We start from the raw sequence: 22213 nt of genomic DNA, 5'->3' as shown, positions 1-22213 counted from the left end.
CACTCATGCCCTAGTCACCAGCAAGTTGGATGATTGGAACACCCTCTATGCCGGGATCACTAAGAAACTCACTAAAAGATCACAAACCATCTAGAACTCTGCAGCCAGACTCATCCTCAATCTCCCATACAACTCACATCACACTACTACTCAGGGAACTACACTGGGTCCTAATACACATAATCAAACTCCTCACAATCAAATTCAATTTTTTTTTATTGTTTAGTTAGTTAAAACCATAACAATTTAAAACCAGAATATCAAAGACAAGCAAAGAAACATTGGGAAGATAAAAAACAAGTCATTGTGATATAAGAAAAATAACCATACGTCATTTCATCTCTTCTGGTTATTCTAAAATCCATTGTTAAAGAAAAAGAAGCGGAAAGAAAAAATAAATAAAATAAAAATAAATAAATAAACGAACAAATTAGAAAGATAAAAAAAAAAAAAAAAGAGGGAAAATACAGTACGTTAAGTCCAGTCGTCTTTATTCCTTAGCCAAGTTTCCAGTCTTTTACGGAGCTTAGTTGGTACTCTAGGGAATTTAATCGGACTGCCCTTCAGAGGGTGGGATCTTCCTAATATACATATGTACTTTACATCTCTTCTTTGATCTAAATTCATTATAAAAAAATACAGTGCAGTGTGGACACCCATATTTCCCTTTGACCGCATTTCCAGATTTTTTAACAGAGCTTAGTAAATGCCTTAAGGAATTTAATCAGTCTACCATTCAGAGGTGGATCTTCCGGATTTAGGCACGCTGTGATTGCCGCTCTGCATGACCTTATTCCTCTAGTATTAAAACTTGATTTTAAGAGCTTAACTCGCTCATTATATAGTTTGTTACATATACAGATTATGTGAATGAAATCTTCCTTCTGGCAGTTACACAGCCGGCAATGTTTAGGACCTATATACGCCCAAGCTTGCTGGTCTGCCAAAGATGGTAGTTTACCAAAGCGTAATGTCATTAATTGTTTTTTAACAGACATTGAGAAAGGTATGCTCAAATAAGGTGCCGGAGTAAGAGACTTATAGCTATTTATCACCATCCAGGCGTGTGACCTTGTTCGGAAGATGTTTTTGTCCCACAGTGATGAATGAATTTTTGAAGCTTTATTTAATGCTTGTTTAAACGATTGGTATGGCAGGTTTTTATTCCATAACTCTGTTGTGCATGTAATTGAGAGTGATTTGAACAGGTATTGATGAAAAGGGGAAGTTTTGTCCTCATTTACTTCCACCCAAAGTGCTTCATTGATTTGCGAAGTAGCTACATTTTGTTTCAAACGGTACCATGTTTTAACTGTCGCATACATTCTACCCAATTCTTCGTTTAGTATGCCGAATTCCAAGCGCACCTGGGCTGGGGAGGCTGACCTTTGTAACTGAAATGTTTTTTTGTAGACAGAAGCTATCAATTGGTTTAAAACATCTCTGTCTTCGCCGTGAAAAGCGACACTCGCGTACGTTATTGTTGGTAAAACTTTTGCCTTCATTACGGCAAGCAGGGGTTTATATGAAGGGCCCTTCAGTTTCTTCGCCAATAGGCTGAAGGCAAATGTAAGGGCAGTTGTTCTCTGTGCCATATACCCTTTTTGCTCTGTGTGATTTCTTGTGTTATCGATGTAAAAACCCAGGTATTTGTATTTTTTTACCTCCTCTAGTTGTTTACCGTTAAGCCAGATTGTCTGTTTACCTCTCATTTGGTTCCCGATTACCATTGTTTTGGACTTAGATGTGTTTATTTCAAGTTTGTTCTCTGAAACGTATGCTGACATTTCATGCACGCTTCTTTGTAGACCAACTTTTGTGTAGCTCATTAGCACAATGTCGTCGGCATATGAGAGATGAGAAAGTCTCAGTTTTCCGAGTTTTGGTGGATGGGAGTTAATACGGTCCAACCTTTGTGAAAGGTCAGACAAAAACAAATTAAAAAGGTGAGGGGCCAGGACACACCCTTGTTTGAGTCCTCTGGTTGTTGTTAGTTTCCTTGATAGCCTGGATCCATCACCAATTTTAATTCTTAGCCACGTGTTGGAGTAGAATAACAATAACCCCTTTAGTAGCCTTTCGGGAATGGCCCATGCTCGAAGCTTTTTCCATAGGAGCTGGCGGTCGACACTATCAAAGGCGGCTTTTAGGTCTATAAAGCAGAGGTGGAGATGTTGTTTCCTCTGCTTACATTTATTTGCCATAATTGATAAGCCTAAGATATTTGTTGTCGTCCCTATACCTTGCCTGAAGCCTGTCTGGTTGGCTGGGATAAGGTTGAGATTATCAGACCAAGCCTTAAGCTCTTCTAACACCAGAGAAGTGTAATATTTGGCCTCGACATCCAGGAGTGCTATTAACCTGTAATTTGCCGGGTTTGATCTGTCTCCTCCTTTAAATATTGGAGTCAGTATCGATCCTTGCCAATTTATCGGTATGTAGTTTGAGAGCTCTACCTCTTGATACAAGGCAAGTAGTTGTTTACTCCAAAATGGTGTATCATGTTTGAAAATTGCTTGGGGAATTCCGTTGGGGCCAGGAGCACCTTCGGTTCGGGCTTTCTTGATCGTGCGTATAACTCCTTCGCTTGTAGGGAACGTGTGAGTTCCTGCTAGTGTCAGTAGGCCTTTATCCTCTGTACCCTTCATCCCGTTAATCGAGTTCATTTCTTTATGTGTGGTTTCATCTTCTTCTGAGCTGGTGATTCCCTTAATCCCAATTGATTTATAATTTTCCTCCGCTGACGTCTGGCAGTTTCTTTCTGCGGTATCTTGAGTGTTTGTCTCAAAAAACCTCAAGGTAAGGAATTCTGCCCAATCGCGTTCTTGGATATTTGACGAAAGTGTATTCACTGGTCTCTGCAGTTTATTTATGGCCAGCCAAAACTGTTTTGAATTTGTTTTCTTGGAGATGCAGAGCAGTTCTGCCCAGAATTTGTCATTCGTTTTTCTTTTTTCTTCCCAGAGTTCTTTTTTGTATCGTTTCCTTAGCTGCCGTACACTGTCCCAGGCTGTAGTATCAGGTGCTGTTCTTTTTAGCCTCCTTATTTTTTTTTTTAGATTGCGTTTCAAGGCTCGTAGATCTGCAGGTATTGTATTTATTGGGTGCTTTTTTTGGCCATTATGTCTTGTCTGCCTTTCTCCAATTGTCATTTGAGAAGAGAGTTCTGATGTGAATTTTTCCCAGGCTTGGGTGATGGACTGCGCTTCTGCTTTGTGCATACTTATCTTGTTTTTTAATTGTTGCTGAAGTGTTTCCATTGTTTCGTTTGACCATTTGAGTCGTTTTAGGTCAACTGTTTGTATGTCTCCTTCAACTATTGTATTTGCCTGATGTTTAGCGACTTTTAATGTAAAGTGTATAAGTTGAAATGAGTGATCACTCTTGGTTGTGTACTCAATAGAAAAGTGGGAGAGGAATGGCATCAATGATGCTGAAATGATTGTATAGTCTAGCCTTGATCTTATCTTTCCCCCATGAAATGTATGTTTAGGTGGGAAGTCATCTGGAGTTCTGCCATTTATTACTCTTAATCCAAGATACTCAAGAGCATTTACCAAGTCTTTTCCTGCGTGATCCATTTTAAGCGTTGTTAGCTGATATTGTTGCGGCACGTTCCAGCATATGTTATCAGATGTTAATAGATCATCCTCATCCGGAGTATGAATTAAGTTTGAATTAAAATCTCCTGTAAGTATCAGGTCCCATGAGGGAAAAGTACTCCTGATGTTTGTAATGGTCGTAATTAGCTGCATATTGTGCTCTGCTTTTTGCTTGGCTGACGGATGAGCATATGTATTTATCAGCAGAACAGTTTTTAGTCTATGCACAGACCCTGAGGTTAATTTAATCAGTTGGATATTTGGTCCCACTGACTCCATCTGTACTGAGTCAATTTGTAATTCTGTGGATATATAGACCGCCAGACCCCCTTTAGGTCGACCATAAGATTTAGTTTTGGTTGCTGGTACCGTATAGTGTATGTAATTTATTAGGGGTAAGTCTTCTAGTGCCCAGGTTTCTTGTAATGCAATTATATCGTACTTTTCCCACTTGTCTAGTCGGGATCCACTTTCTAACCATTTTTTAGCTCCCGCGATATTCCATGAGAGTATTTGGATGTTTCCTAAGTCTTGAGTGGCTAGTTCGTTTTCAATCGGTCACTTACAAGTGATCGTATTTAGTGCTCCTGGTAGCCAGCCCCAGTTATCCTTATACCCCTCCATTCTAGGTGCCCGGTCATTCTCTCGGGCTCTATTCAGTGCTGTTGGAAGACAGCTGCCAATTGCTCCTCTGAGCAGTGTTTGATTATTTGAAGAAGTTCCATGTTGCCTATGGTCCTTGTATTTGATGATTAAGTTGCTGTTTAGAGGTCCCGGGTAACGTGGTTTAATTGGGCTTGATAATTTAATTCCCCATGCTTCAAATTGTGCCTTAGCATTCATGATGTGCTGAACGTCCATTTCAGTTTGCCAAGTTGTCAGAGTTTGTTCCTTATTTTTCTGGTCTTTCATTGCAATAAATTCTACTGCCAATAAGTTTGTTGTGGACAGATAGTTTAAGGCTGGTATGTTTGCTGTTAATTTCAGAATATTCCTCCTATTCAGAATGTCATGCAAACCTTTTGACTCATATTCTGGAGTTAGCAATAATTGCCATTTTGATGAAGTTATCAGGTCATGCGCCAGTTGTTCTGCGTCTTCACTCTTTTTTTGCATTTTTATTTGCTTTATATTGTCTTTGATTTCTACTTTTATGTTTACGTGTTGGTTAATGTCTCCCAACTCAGAATGCACGGCTTCGATGTCATCAAGTCCGCTTCTCAATTGTTTAGGAGTTACCGGCTCCTCATGAGAGTTTTTTCGGGTATCATCCCCGTACTTTTTGGGTAGAGGCATTGTTTGATTTTCAACCCTTGTCTGTGTTTCTGCAACACCTAACACTTGGGAGGTATCTATTATTTTACCTTCAATCCTGCTGTTTCCACGCTCTCGATTTTCCATGTTCAAGTTTTCCTGTTTGGCAACACTTTTGTTCACGCGCCGTCCGACATCACAAATTCCTTTAATGTTTTGTTCCCTGTTTTTTGTATGGATTGTTTGTTGACCTCGTGTGTTTGCTTCTTTATCTCCCAGTTCTATTTCGGGCCGGGCGTTATGAGGTGAGTTGTTCGACAACCTGGGTCTAAATTGTTCATTATTTATCTGATCGTCATTGATTAAGCCAATACTTTGACCGCTATTGTTCTGGGAGTCTTTAGTCTCTTTCAATGTCGTTGTTTGGGCATTTCCAAGTGTAATCCCCGCCTGGGTAGGTTTTTTCTTTAGCCCATGTTTGTTATCTGCTTTTCTTTTCATGGAGTGCTTTTGGTTCCCGGTGTCTTTGCATGGGTCCCGGGTTGTCGCTCCACCACAAACTTTTGTCTGAATAATTTCTACAGGTATTTCCTTATCAGTTATTTTTGCGTTCGTGTTGGCTAACACGTCGTCATCTATAGAGCTGTACGAGTCCGTGGTTGCATTTCTTTTTTTTGCACTAACGAACATTGGGTAGATCTTTGATTTTTGGTGTTCCTTAGCTGGAGACTGTTTGTTCCGTGCTTTTCTGTTACGTTTTTTTTGTTTCCTTGACAGCTTTAGACCTATATTACTTGTATCCCCCTGATTGGGAATGTCAGTGTCAATTCTGGATGACTGATTACCAGTTTCCGTCTTATTAGGTTCCAAATTTCCAAGAACTATGATATTGTCTCCTTTGTCTTTTAATTGTTCTTCCTTGTTTTTATATTCTCTCAAGCTTGATTTATTTAGTAGTATTATCTGTTCGAGAAGTGTAGGCAGAAGAGTTAGTTTATCTATTATTGGGCTACAAGTGCACTGAACAGAGTACTTTGCCTGGACTCTTGAGATAAAGTTGTTCATGATTTCCAATTTAGTGTTAATCCCTGCTATTTGAGAAGCAATTATATTCATAAGGTCTATTTGTATGTCCATTTTATCATTTTGCATGTTAAATGCCGTTATTGTTGTCTGTAATGTGTTCAATAAAGATTTAGTGATCTCTGAGAGCACGCTTTGATCGATGACTATCTCTCCTTGTTGAGCATGTGTTTTAAATTCTTGACTAGGGTTTTGATCTTGATTAACTTGATGCCTGCTGTCATTGGCCATCCTAAAAGGATTATTGTTATTGCTTGTTTTGTTTTTTTTTGCTTCTTGATGGTCTATGTTATTTTGGGCGTTGAGATTGCGTTTACTGCCCATTTGGGGAATAGTTTCCGAAATTGGTATCTGCGTCATATCCTTCGCTAACACCAATGTTGTTTCTAATTCTCCGTCATTTTTGGTGGATTCTTGATCGCCTTGATCCACCTGATGCACCTGGGCGGCTATCTGGAGTCCTGATGTTCTTACAATGTTGATGGCTGGCTTAGGGGTAGAGCATGTGTGCTCCCTATGTGGTGTTTTAAAAATTGCTATTGGTGAGTTAGATTTTTCCCTATGGCTAGGGTTCTTATGAATGGAGTTTGGTCGTCCTTCTGTCTTGTTCGAATAGTTTAAGCTATCTCCAGTAATATTATGTGTAATGTCATCACTTTTTGTTCTGTCTGCTTGAACCTGGTCCATACTTAGGCATAAATCCTCTTTACATATTGTGCCAAAGCAAGCACCATTGCGTATCTCCGCCTTGTCTATCAGATTTTGGCTAAGCTTTCCCACACTCTGGCTCGGATTTTGCCATAGCCACTGTTCTATTGTACTATTTAGGTTTAGGTTAAGATTTGGCACTGATTTGTTTTTTTTCTTGTTGTTTTCAGGCTGGTCCGTTAGGGCTATCTGAGGTGCTAAAGGGGTCATTAATCCGGGGATCTCCGCTGATGTAGAGTAAATGGCGGCTCCAGGGTCCTTGAGTAGTAGCAGTCTGTCAATCGGAGCTAGCTTTCTTTTAGTGCCTTCCTCTATGCTTCTAAACATGGTTAAGAGAGGCGATAAGAGTGGACTTTTTTGCTTAAGGTCAGCCCCTTCAAGGTTTTTCTTATTAAGTTGTTTTTTGCTCCTAGTTTTCCGTGCAGGGGTCTGTCTTACTTTTCCTGATCTCATTGCAATGATTTGACGATAACCCCCAATGTCCTGCTGCTGCAGCTACTCCTCGTTGCCCGGCCCTTATTACTATTGTCCCCTTCTTATAGTCTGTCCTGTGACTCACTCTTTCGAAATGATGTGCTGGGGCAGCGAATGTTGTTCCTCTTTTTTCGATTAATCTGCCCCCTATGAGGGGTTGGCGAGGTGGAACTTTTTCCGAGGCTATGGTGATGGCAAGAGAGGCTCCTATGGGGGCCCGCTGGTCACGGAAGAAAGCACTCAGCCGCTCCTGCTGAGTGGGCTCCCGCTGTACCCGCTGTGCCCGGGGGGTCTCCTGCCTCTCGCTACTCGACGTGCCTAAGGCTCACCTGCACTAGCGCAGTTTTGCCTCTCAGGTCCGTCCTCTCCTTGCAGATCACTCGTATTTGCTGGTTTTCGTCCTGCCACGGATTTTTAGGACCGTGTTCTCCTGTCCTCCTATCCTCCGGTTTCACAGCTTCTCGGGGGAGGGAGCGGGGGGGGGGGGGCGGTGGCGGCGTTGTTTTCACAGCGCCTTGTTCCGTGCTCACGCTCAACCGCACCTCGCCCGTGGCCTCCTCTGCTCCCCCCGCTCTGCTCTACTCTGCAAGGCTCTGGCCAGGCGCAAACGCAAAGTGGCTTTAATCCAGTCCCAATGCCGATGGCTCAGACAGGTAATTCTCATGGGGGGGGGGGGGCTGGTGGTGTTGGGCCAGGGTTCGGACGCAGGTCACTCAGCAATGCTCCGTTCTAACTACCACAGCCGCCACAACCACAAACAACCACACTAGCCCCCTGCTCCTCTTTTTGGCTGTTGCGTCGTGCCTTGTCTGCTATGGCGTCCTTTAGTCTTACCTCTGGACTCAGGGCTCTGGACTCGTCTAATAGCAGGGGGTGGTCTGGTCAGGCTCTTGTGGGCTCCGTGAGTACTGTGTGCTCCTGCGGCACTGCCGAGAACTTCTTCGCGGCTCCCGCCACTGCCGGGGCACTCCCGCTTTTCCGCGTCTACCCGCGCCGCGCCGGGCCTCGAGCGTGAGGCAGACCAGCACACAGCACACAGAGTGTCCCTTCTTGCTCCCGGCTCAGGACAGCCACAAGGACGGCTCCCAGTCCTGGCGCAGACCACAGGAGCTTCTCGCTTCACTCGGCAAACTCGAGAGGAAAGCAGCCTGGAGGATAGCTCAGTTGGCCTCGATCCTCTTGCCTTCCCGCTGAATCCGCCAACCCGCCAAGACCGCGGCAGCTTCTTTTTTTTTGGGCGACCCAGCAGGCACAGGCTCAGGCTCCAACCTCTGGGCACCGAGCCCCGAGGCGGAGGCAAGGAGAGTTCGGTGATTTCTGCTGCTAATTACACCGTCTCCGCTGCGACCGTTCCTCTCTGCTCTACTCCGCTCTAGCCCGGTCAGCTCGATCAACTCGCTCCACCTGTTCTCTCCACAGTAATCGGTGAATAGCAAACAGGAAACAGGAAGTATCCGGACGGTGAAGTGAAGGGAGAATCATATTCAAGGCATTGCACTAATCAAGCTCCACCTCCCTGAGCAATCAACTTTCCTTCCACCAACCACCTAGGCATCTCTGCTCCGAAAGATTCCCAGTGGCACACATACCACGCATGCACAAAACCAGATTGGGAGGGCGGGATTGGGTTGCATACAAGTTTGACAACAGTTGTGGAATATAGAGATTGGATGTTAGTGCCCAAGATCCTTTTTCAGGAGCAGGCTCTTCCAGTTAACCAAACAATGCAAAATCGCTTCAATAATTCATATGGCAAAAATCCAATGTACTTTATAATCATTGTCTGAATTCAACTTTTGTCTTTCTTCGAACAATAAAACATTTTGCCAGACTCTTATAACGTGGGAATTTCTTCCACGCTCTGGTCGGCCAAACGTATGCTGCCATAGAATGATGGCTCCTCACTATTGGCCTGGGATGGCAGTGAGAAGAGAGTTGGCTGAGCAGAGGGGATGCTGCTCCTCGTTGGACATTCATTTCATATGAGTCTTTATTTCGACATTTTTCAGTCATAAAAGATTACAATAAAAACAATTGTATAAAACCAAAAAACATGACATTATCATTTCATAAAAAACAGATTTCATAAACCAAATTTAGCAGACAATTTATACAATCACAATATGGAATCACCCCTGGGTACCGCTGTGATGAGGGAACATCTTTTGGACCACATTGCTAAGAGAAACTTTGAGAGTGCAAAGACTATATGTGGGGATGTGTCAGTCTTCAAAACTCTCATTGCAACAGAGCATTTATCAAATCCCATATTATTACATAGGGGTACCAGCCAGTACTTTCTGGCTTTTCTGTAAACAGGGCAGAAAAAAAGCATGTGCAGTTCATCCTCCATGATCGCACCACACCCAGTGCAGGATTTGCTCATGGAAATCGACCACTTGCCTGCGAAAGCCCCTAATGGTAATGTTCCATGCCTCCATTGGATGTATAACTTTCTTGCTCCTACTGGAGAAATGACATCCAAAAACTCCTCAAAGACGTAGGTGTGTTTGAATGTTAAAAATGTTGTTGTCAAGGAGCCAGCTTTGGAGTCATGCAACCATAGGTTCTGTTTGTAATCCGTAAAGGACTTCGCAAGCATTTTACCCGAGACCCCCCTGCATGCCTGTTGGACATTCTATATATGTCTTTGTCCCTTGTTTATTCCTTGTGTTGTAATTAGTAGTGCCATTGCCGTGAGCTAGTGCAGAAAATTAAGTTTAAAAATGTGATGCTGGAATTTGTCTGTTTTCTTAAGTTTATTTAAATGGAATTGTCGAAGTACAAAACAAAGATCACACTTTCTCAAAGTCTGGAACAACTGTCTGGAAATGTATTAGTGGAAATGTATGAATGAATTCACCATGGGGTATATTAGCAAGAACCTCCTAAAAATGATCGCCGTTTTAGCGACAGGAAACTGCAGCTAAAACTGCGATAATGGAATTGCTAATATGCGTTATAGAATTCCAATAGAAGCCCAGGTTAGATGTGCAGGACATTTAACCTGGGCTTCTATTGGAGTTCTATAACGCATATTAGCAAGCCCATTATTGCCGTTTTCACTGCAGTTTCCTGCCACTAAAACTGCAATAATTTTAGCGAGGTTCTTGCTAATATGCCCCCATGTTTGTTTTATCATGCAATACTGTTACTCATACTCCCACCCGGCTGCTGATTCTCTCCCTTTACAACATGTTGTATGTCTTGAGTATCCCTTAGTCTTATTATCTCAGCCCTTCGGGATTGTATTGGATTTATTGTAAGACATTGCAGTTTGGTCTCTGATCACTATGTTTATGATATAATTAAAAAAACAATATATACCGTTATTTTAAATGAAAGAACATGTAGTTCTTGGTTGAGCTTAATTTTTTAATAAATAAATGAATAATGATATTTGGATGAAAATGATTAAATGTGTGCTGTATTAATCACAGATGCCTGTCTGTGTAGATTGTAACTGATTCAAGTATATTTTTTACAGATTCGAACTAAAGAAAACATGCCAGCCAGTTGTCATCGGACGGCTAGTAAAATACCCAAATATCAGGAGAAAAGCAATTCTGATAAACCTTCTGTACTTTGTGGAGATCATAAAAAAAAATTCATTGAAGAAGTTACTAAGGCCAAAGAGGGGAATCAGGCTGACAGAGCAAGAAAGAATCTCTGTCAGTTTACATCTACAAAAAAAATCTTAAAGGTCTGTACCAGAATAACAGATTGTGATGTGTTTTATATTTTAATTATTTCTGTCAGAGTTACTGTACATAACAGTCATCATTAGCTTCTGAATCATTACCGATAATCATCCACTGATAAGTGATAAGCATGCAAGAAAGCTGTGGGATGGCAAATTCCTTAGTTTATACACTTGTTCATTGATGGGCTTCCTTCGCAGCATCGGACGGTGCAGGTAAGCATGGTGAGGTGGTAGGGCGGGCCGCTGCCAGGGGTATGTCGACAGACGACGGAATATAAGTAATTTATTTATTTAATTTATCCTATTCCGTCTTCTCTCGACATCCCCCGTCAGCGCCCAGCCACACCGTGCTTACCTGCACTGGCTGCTGCTGCTTTCTAGTGATTATATAACTGAAGTTCTACTGCTTGCATAACATGCTGTATGGAATAACTTACTATAACATGTCACTGAGGCACACATCTTTCTTTTCTTCTTTGCCGTTTATACTGTAAAGGAACACTAAAGGTCCAGGAAATTGAATACGTTGCCATGTGCTATTTGTACTGTAGGGTATCTGATGTATTTTTGTAATATTCCTGAGAGGACACGCTGGCGTCGGGTAGAAGGCTGGGACTGCGTGGGACACGGGGCACCATGATGGACCCTGACATGGAACTTTTTGAGTGCCAGTTTGAGGCTGGGAACTTCTTAAAAAATATATTTTTCAAAGTATCCAAGAGCACTAATGAAATATAAGGTGAGGCATTGGGGCTGCCCCTTCAAGTAGGGATATTAGTCCGGCTGTGCCAATAAGTGGCCAGTGGCCCCACCAAGGAGAAAGATCCTACTATGTTTAGGGGATTCCAGGAGCACAGAGGCCCCTATAAAGGGGATGAACCAATTTAACTTAAATAATCACCCTACATTGCATAGGGTGTCTAATTTGTGACATTGGGAGAGGTAAGTTATTTAAATAAGCATTCCTGGTCCTAGGACTTTTAATCTCATAACTCTAGGGTGCAAGGGTCCAAAATGTCTACAGTACTATCCTTTAAGAAGCAAAAGGTCTTGAGACTTGAAATTAAACATCCATGTAGGTAGGGCCTTCCTGCAGCAACATTGAAGCATGACTGCCTAGCAAGCACGCCATTAACCTCAAGGAAAGTTATTCCTCAAGTTCCAAGATGGCCCCCATGATTGCTGCCATCCCTCAAGACATTAAAAAGTCTTTGACCTGCTGCAAATCTTAGTACACCTCTGGTGCTCTGCCACACAGTGTATTCTTCGCTCTCAAGCCACCTGAATCAAATCGCCTTTCCTTCCATTAAGGCACTGAACGTTGATGACTTCAAAGTACTGCTTCTCCACTCTTGGACATTGCTGGACGTGACCACACAAGTCAATGCCTTCCACACCCTGAAGATGCTTAGGAAGATTTTAAAATGACTCCCAAGCAAAACTAGAAAACTGTCACTCACACCCCAGTCACAAACAAGTTGGACTATGTAAACACCCTCTACGCCGGGATCACTAAGCAACTTAATAGAAGATTCCAAACTATCCAGAACTCAGCCGCCAGACTCATCCTCAATATCCCATACCTAACTCACAGCACACCTCTACTCAGGAAACTACACTGGATGTTGATACACATATTCAAACACATCACAATCATATTCAAGGCACTACAAAAATCAGGATCCACTCACCAGAACAGTCCCATTTCCTTCCAACAACAACCTAGGCACAGGACTACTTGCACACCATGCATACACAAAACCAGATTAGGAGAATGGGCATTCTCTTACATCACACCTAAAGCTTCAAATGACCTCCCATTCCACATCAGAGCCTCCTGCTCTCTTCTTGAATTCTGCAAGAAGCTGAAGATCTAGCTTTCCAACTAATCAACCTTCCATAGGCAGGGCTGGAAACAGACACCGGCTCAGCACCAGGATACCCTTGCAGATGATAGTGCACTTTACAAATTCATACAACATAGCATACTTAACTTAGGCAGCACCTCATGTTCTCCTTCTTGGCAGTGCGCCCTTCCAACGACTGCCATGTTTGCAGTGGGGCTGCTGGTTTGTCAGTTTGTGTTGCCTACCAGTTTCACAACTGTTGTGGATTAATAAGACTAGATGTTAATTTTCAAGATCCTTCTTAAGAAGCAGGCTCATTCAGTTTCCAAACAATGCAAAATCCCTTCCATAATTCTTATGTCCAAACTCCAATGTACTTTATAATCATTCTCTGAATTCAACTGATGTCTTTCTTGAAACAATAAAATAATTTTATCAGACTCTGATAACTTGGTCTTTCCTTCAGTGCTCTGGTCAGCAAAATGTATGCTGCCATAGAATGCTGGTTTATCCCCATTGCCTTGGATTGGCTGTGAGAAAGAGAATGGGCTGAGCAGAGGGGAAGCTGCTCCTGGTTGCATATTCTATAAATGTCTTTGTCCCTTGTTTGTTCCTTGTGGTGTAATTAGCAGTGCCATTGCTGCGAGCTAGCACGGAAAATTAAGTTTAAAAATGTGATGCTGGAATTTGTCTGTTTTCTTAGGTTTCTTACAAAGGAATTGTTGAAGTGCAAAAAAACGATCACAATTCCTCCAAGTTTGGAACAACTGTATGGAAAATGTATTAATGGAAATTTTTGAATTAACTTACTATGTTTGTTTTACCATAAGATACTGTACTAACACCCGGCTGCTGATTTTCTCCCTTTACAATATACTGTATGTCTTGAGTATCCCTTCCGTTTGTGATTTCAGACCTTCAGACTATTATCGGATTTATTGTAAGACATTCCAGTCTTGTTTCTGATCGCTATGTTTAAGATAGAATAAACACACTTATATAAAGCTTTTTTTAATGAGAGGGCATGTAGTTCTTGGCTTATCTTCATTTGTATTAATTAAATGTATAATATTGATAATTGGATGGAAATTATTTAATGAGTTGTATTATTCACCAATGTCTGTGTAGATTGTAATTGATTCAAGTATCTTTTTCACAGGATCAAAATAAAAAAAAAACGCCACCCTATTTTCACCATAGGGCTTGTGAAATACCCAAATATCAACAGAACAACAGTTCTGACAAACCATCTAAACTTTGGGCAGATGATAAAATAAAATTCACTAAAGCCAAAGAGGAGAACCAGACTGACACAGCAAGAAAGGATCTCTCTCAGTTTACATGTACCAACAAAGTCTTAAAGGTATGTCCCAGAATAATAAATGAAAAGTGTTTTAAATTGTTATAATTTTTTATCAGAGTTGCATATTATTGTTCCTACCAGCCATTTATGTTATGCTATGTTACTAAATTTCTAAAGCGCATAGCTGCCCCAGCAACGGGGCGTCCCTGCCCTGAAACCAGAAATAACATTGCAGTTTGGAGAAAACAAAAGGCAACGACAAGACCGGGAAGAGCCAGGTTTATATGGCCCTTCTGAAAGCCACATGATTCTGGATACTCCTGATGGTCAAAGGTAGGGAGTTCCAGAGGGCTGATGCCAGCATCCTAAAAGAACGTCCCCTCGCCCTTGCTCTTTGGACTCGAGGACGCATGCTAAATGTAACTCAATGGAACTTAGCGTGCAGAGTGGTGTATAAGGCAGGAGAAGATCTGGGGCTCTCGGTGGGTGAAGATTTTGTGGGCAATGCATAGGGTCTTGAAATAACGTATCTTGTCCACGGGCAGCCAGTGTAATTTGGAAATAAGTTTTGATACTGAGCAAGATTTAGGGAGCACAAAGAGAGTGCATGCTGCCGTATTTTGTACCCTCTGCAAACGCTGTATCCCAGATTTGTTTTCATCTAGATACAAGGAATTGAAATAGCCTATTCTGGACAGGATCATGGCTTGCATTATGATCTGGCGTGTTTGTGGGTCAAAAAACAGTAACAGAGGCTTGGATCTGTGTATAAGCCCAAAGCAAGCCCCCGCCAACGCTTTTGTTTGGGCTTCGACGGTCAAGGCACTATAAACCAAAACACCCAGGTTTTTTACCACCTCCTTAGGTGAGGGTGAGGGCGAAGACCCCAGCATGTCTGGCCACCACTGATCTGTCCATAGATGCGTTTCTTTTCCTAACAAAACAATTTCGGTGCATTAAGATGTAGACATTTGGCTGACATCCATTCTGCTGCAGCCAGCACATCATCCTGGAATTTAATTAAGTTGTTGTTAGATTTCATGGAAAAGGAGATAACCAGCTGAGTGTCATCAGCGTAAAATACTTATGACAATCCTCTGCTTCTCTTCACCACCACATGGGGTTGTTTGTAGATATTAAAGAGCGTGGAACTCAGCGTTGATGGACCACGCAATCCGGAGAGCAGTAATGGGGTGCAATAACCTGAAATTATCTGCGATCCAGGCAAATACCATGCCACCAACACCTATCTCCTGCAAGCATCTTGACAGGACCTCCTGAGATACCGTGTCAAATGTGGCGCTGACGCCAAGAAGGATTAAGGCTGTGGAATTTCCCTCATCTAAAGAGCTCCGTAAATGTTCCTTGACCGCCAACAAGGCAGATTCAGTGCTATGGTGTGATCTAAAACCATTCTGAGAGGAGTCCAATAACTCTTTATACTCTATAAATGTAGTCAGGGTGGAATTGACATAAGTTTCAGTGGCTTCAGCCAGGAACGGGAGCCGAGAGATGAGACGATAATTTTCTGTTTTGGATACGTCCAGAGAAAGTTCTTCTGTAGTGGAGCAACTTTGGCATGCTTCCATGCGGCAGGTACTGTCGCCATAGCAAGTGATAGGTTGCACAGTTCACCACAGACTGGCAAAAGATGTTTTTGAAATTTACAAAGTTTTTATTTTTATTTTATAAACTTTATTTTTGGTAGGCGAGGAAAATAAAGAGGCACAAATCATACAGTTTACAGAGCAGTTGACACATACAGATCAGATAGGCCAGACCCGAAAAGGAGGTACACAGCCAGGAGTGGCCCACATCCCGGAGGCAGGGCGGCATCTCGTTAAACCTGCGAAACTATGAAAGGAATATGCTCTTGTGCGCCCAGAATCCCGTGATTAATATCAATATCGTCGCCAATTTACTTTTATTATGCTGTACCAACCCAAACAACAAACCAATAACAAAACCCCCCCCCCCCATGAATGGCATTTGTGGCAGTGACGCAATCACATAAGGAGATGTAGGCAAGGGCCCGCTACAAAGCGATCTTCATAATAGAGTGTGGTCGATGGTAGTCACAATGACAGATAAATGTATGCGACAAGGAATATCGGCATGGCCCATGGATCCGCTACACTACCTCATGAAAGTCCACCCCGGACCCCTCCCCACCATCATCAGATTCCGAGGAAGCGGGGGAAAACAGCTCCGCACTAGTAGCATCAGAGTCATCCTCCTCCATCCCCTCGATACACATGGTCCTCCAAGCAAGTAAGTCATCCTGGAGCTTCCCATCCCTGCGTGTGCTCTGCATATGTGTCTCCTCCGCTAAGGCCCATTCCCTAGCGTCCCGCAACCACCTAGAGACTTCAGGCGCCCTCTGTCCCATCCAAGTAATGGCCACCCGCCTCCTCGCCAGAACCAACAGGAGTTGAAGCAATTTGTAGGACAGTCCCCTCTTCCTGGGCTTGGGTACCAGGGCAAGTAGACAGTGAAGCGGTTCCAGTTTGATCGTAAGGTGTGTAATCCGGGCAATGCGTGCTACCACCGCCACCCAAAAGTCATGTACCAAGGGGCATTCCCAGGCCAGGTGAAGGAATCCCGCCCGAGCTGCACTACATCTCGGGCAATTATGGCTTCTATCCGAGGAGATACGGTGGAGGGAGGCAGGTGTCATATATGTGCGATGGAGGAAATTAAAATGTATCAATTTGAAACGCGCATTGCAGGAGACTTTACGAGTCAACAGCCCTATGCGCTTCCTCTGGGCCGGATCTAATTCAATCCCCAGGTCCGTCTCCCAAGCTCTCCAAGCAGGCATCAATGGGGGAGTCGAGTCCCTGCGCATCACCGAGTAAAGAAGGGAGATTAGTCTCCTACCTCTGCCACAGGACAAGATGATGTCCAGGGTGCTAGTGATCTCGGGCGCCTCTGGGAATTGGGGCCATGTCGTCCTGGCCACATCCCGGAGACATCCATAATGCAGGTACTGGCCCTCACGCAGTCCAAAGGAGTCCGCCGCTCTCTCAAAGGACACAAACGAGTCGTCCGGATAGAGATCCGCAAGAGTCTCGCAACCGCCCAGGCGCCACTCCCGGAAAGACATATTCGCCTCCATCGTGCGTATTGGGGCCAGGATCCAAAGGGGGAGCTCCCTATGGAATGGCGCACGCCGCAAGACTCGCTCAACGAACTGCTGCCAAATATGAGCCGTATGCCTGACGACATAGGGCAGTGCGTCATCGGCGCCCCGACCCTGCATCAGAGCCTCCTGTAGCACCCCGTCCGAGGCCACTCCCGCCAACAATGCCAACTCCCAGTTCTCGGTGTCAGCAAACCATCTAGCCGCCGGGAGAAGTTGTGCAGCATAATAGTATAAATCAAATCTTGGGGCCTCAAGGCCTCCCGCATCCCAACACTGCGTCACCGTGCGCAACGCAACTCTGCTGCGACCACCCGCCCAGAGAAGAGACGTAAGGAGCGAATTCAGTGTACGGAACACCCGGGAGGGCAACGGGCATAGGGTATTCTGCAGCACATAGAGAACTCTAGGGAGCATCACCATCTTGGCAACTGGTAGACGGCCCATAAGGGAGAGAGGAAGCGTATTCCAGAATACAACGGACTTGCGGAGGGCAACAAGAATCTTGTCGATGTTATGAGTTAAAAGAGCCGCATCAGAAGCGGCCACCTGAATACCCAGGTACCGGAACGCCAGAGATTCACACCGGAGGCCCGCACAGTAAGAATCCGCCGCCGGGGCGAGATCCTCAGGCGCCAGTGGGAACACCAGGGACTTATTAACATTCATGCGCAGTCCCGAGGCCGCACCAAAGCGGTCCAAGAGGCGCAACAGAGCGGGGAGGGCCTCCACCGGAGAAGTCAGGTAGAAAAGCGCATTGTCGGGAAATTTACAAAGTTGGCCAGGTTTCACAGGGTCAACTGGGGAACCATATTTAATTTTATTGCTGAGGATTTCTATCTCTGACTGGGATAGTCGAGGGAAGAGAGCAATGAGGGAGCCAAGGGGCTCATCTCTTCCTTACCTTTCACATTGCCCCATGTCCCTTCCTTGCCATTCGTGAAACCACTTGTTGTTGAAAACTTTAATAAATATTCTTTACCTTGTTAATGAAATAGATAGTCAACTCACCACACTGGGTGTTTGAAGTAATGGAGGGTTCATCTTTTGCGTTGGGCTTCTTTAAGTCATTAGGAAGGGAGAAGATGGTCTTTGAGGGGTTACTGCTATCCATAATTTTAGAAGCAAAATAATCAGCCCTGGACTTCCTTATTTGCTTATGATAGGCGTTAATGGATGCGTGGTACTGCCTTTTTGCATTTAGATCATAAGAGAGTTTCCAGGCACGTTCTAACTGGTTACAGTTTTTTTCTCGCATGGATCAGGGACTCATTAAACCAGGGGTTGGTCTGAGGTTTATTCCTGTAGGTACGCTTAGGAGGCATACAGCTATCAAGGGCATGTGTAAGCCAGTCTTGAAAGAGATCATTCACTGCCTCTGTCTTGGGGGGTAACTGGGGCTTCTGTGCTAGCAAAAGGTCGCTAAAATGGTCTGCATCTAGTTTATGCCATGTTCGTTTCACAATAAGATGAGGGCGTGGCTGCTGTGGCTTGCCATGCCAGCGTTATTACATAGAAATAAGGAAGTGGTCCTTCAGGCCATAGGGAAGGGGGTAAGTTAGAAAGTACTGCATCTAACAAATGCCCTGCTAGATGCACAGAACTAGAAACGCATTGCAGCTGATGTCATGCTGCTAGGTCCGCTAAGAAGTTGGCGATCTCCTTATTGTGACAATCTTCCAAATGAAGGTTAAGGTCCCCCAGGATGTTAAAATTGGCAAATTTACTAGCCAATATGGTGACCAGGTTAACTAACACTGCCTTAAATGCTTTAAATGGATCCGGGGGTTTTAGATTAACAGATCAGAAACAATGAGGTTACTATTTAGGGTGATTTTAATACAGGGCATTTTCACAATCCAGAATATTCTCCCTGGTGAAACTGCAGGAGTAAGATTCCTTAAAACTTACCACAATGCCCCCCTCTGTTACTGACTCAATTTAATTGCTTCATAGCATAGCTCCGGGGCAGAGCTAGCCATGGCTTGGCTATAGAGTCCGGGGTAAGCCAGGTTTCTGTAAAAACTGAACGTCTGGGGACTTCTCATGCAACAGGTCGAAGACTTCAGCGTGATGCTTGACCAAGGACCGACAGTTTAAGCTGAGGAGTTTAAACTTCGAGATGTTAGGGGGTGGTGTTGAAGTCAGACCGCCCACCCTCAACTTGAACCCACTGTATTTGCAAAGAGGAGAACCTGCCAATGGGACCTAAATGTGTTGAATACATGGATTACCCTGGCCATCTCTCGCTTCAAAACCATCATCAATAAGCATCTACTGAAGCATGCAAGAAAGTAGTTAGAAGGCGAATTTTTCAATTTATATACTTGTTCACTGAGATGCTTTCCAGTGCTTAGTAGTTTATACACTTGTTCATTGATGGGCTTTCTAGTGAGTATCTCACTGAAGTGCTGGTGCCGGCATAACATGCTGTATGGTATATTTTGATATAACATGTCCTGGAGGCTGAAATCCCTCTTTTTATCTTGCCCATTTATGCTATAAAGAAGTACTAAAGGTCCAAGAATTTGAATAGGTTGTAATGTGATATTTGTACTGTAGGTTATTTGATGTATTTTTGTAATATTCCTGAGAGGACAGCCTGGCGTGTGGTAGAAGGTTTGGACTGCATGGGCCATGGGGCACAATGGAGGCCCCTGACATGGAACTTTTCGGGTGCCTGTTTGGGGCTGGGAACCTGGTCCTAGGGCTTTTAACCTGATGGCTCTATGGTGCAGAGCCCTTTTAGGTCTCGTTGAGCCAATGTGCATGCGTTGCTCTGCAAGAGTTAAGTAGGGACTTTCAAAAATGCTCCCAAAGTCTGCAGGCAGATCGGGTACAGTGCATGTGCACCGGGCGCGCGCACCATTTGTCCGCCTGCAGCCTTTGGTAGGACTTTTGCGGCCGCTTTGATGTTCTCAGTGAGCTGCGTGGCGACTGAGAACATCAAAGCGGCTGCGAAAGTGCTCACTATTTGCCACCCTCTCCCATATCCTACTTCCTGCTTGTTTTATTTTCAGTCAATACTGTGCTCTTCCCTCGTGTCTTTAATGCTTTATAGACAGATTAGATGGAGAAGTAGCTTAATAAAACCCTTGCCTAATAGTGATCCTAAACCTTTCATTGCTGTATTACATGAGAGAGGCAGCGTGGCTGTGCTCACACACAGCTTCTGCGATTATTCGCCACGCACGACGACCTGCTTGAAGTTTTTCTCAACATTTTATGTATCTCATCTATTTCCTCAAGTTAGATTCATTATTACAGTAATATAAATGATCGTTCTCCTGCGTGCCATGTTTCAACTGCTCTTTAAGTTGCTCTGCTGTGAATGCATCAAAGAAGGGTGCACTTCCTCAGTAGGAAGCCACGAGATGTGGGGCTCTTACCGGAAGTGTTTGTAGCGAAGGTGACGTTGCTCGGAGGCAAGGCAGGTTTATCACTTTTAATATTTAATTGTTTGACCCCAGTCTCTATTTGCTGCGTATGGCGTTTCATCCCGGTTCTGCATCTAGGTGCTATCTCTGACCTCCTTACCAATATCCTCAGCTGCTCGTGAACCAGGATGCTAAGTGCTCTGGAACCAAACACCGAATCCTCTCGAGCCAGTTAGTTTTTTACCTAAAATAGTGCTATCTAATGTGGAACCCGATACAAATCTAATTTTGAATTAACAATGGTGGTATTAGAAGTTTCCTTACAAATTAATTATTTTTATTGTATAGAGGAAAATAGCATTTACCTTGACAGGCAAGACATCTACTTTTAAATATGGAAAACTCCTATAAAAGTCAGAGAGTGAGCAACAATGCATAGAATACATTTAGAATGATATGCATCTGGACAGCATACTTAGAAGGACTGAAAAAGTATAAACCAATATTTGCAAAGCCAATTGGTCTGACGTATTTTGAGTTATAAGGCAGACATGCAGGCTTTGCAAGTTCTTTGGTCTGGGATGCAGGGCATAGCTGGCATTTCAGGGTGAGGAAGTGGAGGTGTAAATCAGGGTCTGTCACCGAGACAGTGGGGCCACGGGACGCTGGTAACTCGATATCCATTCACAGCTGCAGCAAATGGCGGCAGAAGTAGGGAGGGTCCAAACCACCCACAAGAAACTACGTCCGCGCAACAACGTGGCGAGGAGTTGGATTCAGCGAATACGTTGCACAGGGACGGCGTCCATCACTCATGACGCAGGCAAAGGCCACAGAGTGGAACAGGACAGCTCTGCCTCCACGTGCTAGCATTCACCTATATCTTCTGTCCCCTTGTGGTCCTCCTACTACATTAATCTAACTGTTTTTCTATAGCCTGGCAGCTTCCATATTCTGCCTGGCTCTAACGAGTGCCTTTGTGTGACTCAAATGCTCCCTTGCCCCCTGCCCACACTAATTTGCTTCACCCCCACCCCCTTTACCTCTGCTCCTCCAACCCCTTATGGGCATTTATTTTTTTATTTTTTTCATCTTATTGGAGATTCAGGCTGCAGCCATTTACTGAGGGGCGCTCTGCTAAATGAAAAGCTCTTCCACATACATTTTGTTTCCTTTCACTGCCCCCCAGTACCTTCTGCCCCCCTCGTGGTCCTCCTGCTATATTAATCTAACTTTTTTCTATAGCCACACAAACAACCACACACACCCACATAAACACAAACAACCACACACACACACACAACCACATACACAACCACACACAACCACAACCACACTCAACCACACACACACAACTTTACACAACCACACACACAGACACAACCACAACTATACACACACCCACACACACACAACCACACACACAATCATAATCACACACACAACCAAACAAAACTACACCATCAGTATCTTCTGTCCCCCTTGTGGTCCTCCTACTACATTAATCTAATTTTTTCTATAGCCACACACACACAACCACACACACACAGACACATAAACACACACACACAACCACATACACAACCACACACAACCACAACCACACACAACCACACACACACAACCACACCCAACCACACACACACAACCACAAACATACACACAACCACACACACAAACACAACCACAACACATACAACCACATACATGCCCACACACA

General features: G+C 43.9%; 1 protein-coding gene across 11 annotated transcripts in view; it reads left to right on the top strand.

The window, feature by feature from the left end:
* Positions 1-22213, top strand: part of DCDC2C (doublecortin domain containing 2C) — a 5988712-nt gene that overhangs the window by 2296219 nt on the left and 3670280 nt on the right. For all 11 annotated transcript variants that reach the window (XM_078647857.1, XM_078647853.1, XM_078647855.1 and 8 more), the window contains 2 exons: positions 10609-10824; positions 13831-14034. In XM_078647857.1, the coding sequence (XP_078503983.1) occupies positions 10609-10824; positions 13831-14034 (420 nt within the window). The remainder of the gene's footprint in view (positions 1-10608; positions 10825-13830; positions 14035-22213) is intronic.

This window comes from Lissotriton helveticus, chromosome 6 (assembly GCF_964261635.1).
Source record: "Lissotriton helveticus chromosome 6, aLisHel1.1, whole genome shotgun sequence".
Taxonomy (NCBI): Eukaryota; Metazoa; Chordata; class Amphibia; order Caudata; family Salamandridae; genus Lissotriton; species Lissotriton helveticus.
Note: the sequence above shows the minus strand (reverse complement) of the source record. Positions and strands in the feature narration are given on the sequence as shown.